This window comes from Plasmodium falciparum, assembly GCF_000002765.6.
Source record: "Plasmodium falciparum 3D7 genome assembly, chromosome: 13".
NCBI classification, from domain to species: Eukaryota; Apicomplexa; class Aconoidasida; order Haemosporida; family Plasmodiidae; genus Plasmodium; species Plasmodium falciparum.
This window is the reverse complement of record NC_004331.3, coordinates 2,130,247-2,131,336: the sequence shown is the minus strand read 5'-3', so window position 1 is coordinate 2,131,336 and position 1,090 is coordinate 2,130,247. Positions and strand designations below refer to the sequence as shown.

The following is a 1,090-nucleotide window of genomic DNA, read 5'->3' as shown; positions in this document are numbered from 1 at the left end:
CATTGCTCTAAACATATGAAAATATATAGACAAAAATATTTATTATAATTAGGTATCATAAAATAATGAAATAAAAAAACTTGAAATAGGTTTTTATGGAATATGAAAAATATATAAATTTAAATAAAAAGGTTGTTTATAATTTTGTGAATTTTTTTAATGAACCAATAGATTATTGAAAGCAAATTGTTCGGAAAATTACATATACATATAAATAAATAAATATATATATATATATATATATATATATGTATATTTTTTTTGTGTGCTCTTATAATGTTTGTTGTGTACTAGTAGAAGAATCACTTGTTGATTTTGATTGTTCCTTACTAGCTTCAGCCTTATGTTCCTCATTTACTGGTGTTATATTTACAATACGTACAGTTTTAGCTGAATTAACAACCTGAAAAATAAAAAAGGAATAAAGGTACATATATAATATATAATGCAATAAAATCAGCTAATATATATATATATATAATATGTATTGAATAAAAAACTTATATATGTTAATAATAACTTACCTCGTTATATAATCTATAAACTACTACTAGGAAGAAAGCCAATAATAAAAAGATTAACATTAAATGGGAACTACAATGTTCATGATGTCGACAAAAGAAAGCAGTTATTGGCATACAAGGCCTATCATGAGCTAGCGTATGCACATGTGGAATGTGATGATGTACATGTGGAGTATGTTGATGCATATGTGCTAAATGATGTAAGTGTTCTCCTAAATGTTGAGCCCAATGAGTTCCTACATGGTTTATTTGATTGTATACATCATATGGACAAGGCTGCATTTTGATAAAAGGATAATAAAACGAAATAAAAAAAAATTAAAAAAAAAAAGAAAAAAAAAAAAAGAAAAAGAATTTTACTTATATATATATAAATATAAATATATATATATATATATATATATATATATATATATATATATGTATATAATTTTTATTAGGTAAAATTATATACAATTAATTATATTTAAAAAAGAAATAGAAATAAATATAAAAATTAATATTTTAATGAATATTAAATCTTTAAGGCGTCCTTGGTATTTATTGCTATATTTGTGGGTTGGTTT

General features: G+C 21.6%; 1 protein-coding gene across 1 annotated transcript; it reads right to left on the bottom strand.

The window, feature by feature from the left end:
- Positions 1–271: 271 nt before the first annotated feature.
- Positions 272–806, bottom strand: PF3D7_1353200 (membrane-associated histidine rich protein 2, (MARHP2); the record flags this gene model as incomplete). Its single annotated transcript, XM_001350208.1, has 2 exons — positions 272–403; positions 525–806. 2 exons carry the CDS (start codon positions 804–806, stop codon positions 272–274), a joined length of 414 nt encoding a protein of 137 aa, XP_001350244.1.
- Between the last annotated feature and the right edge of the window lie 284 nt (positions 807–1,090).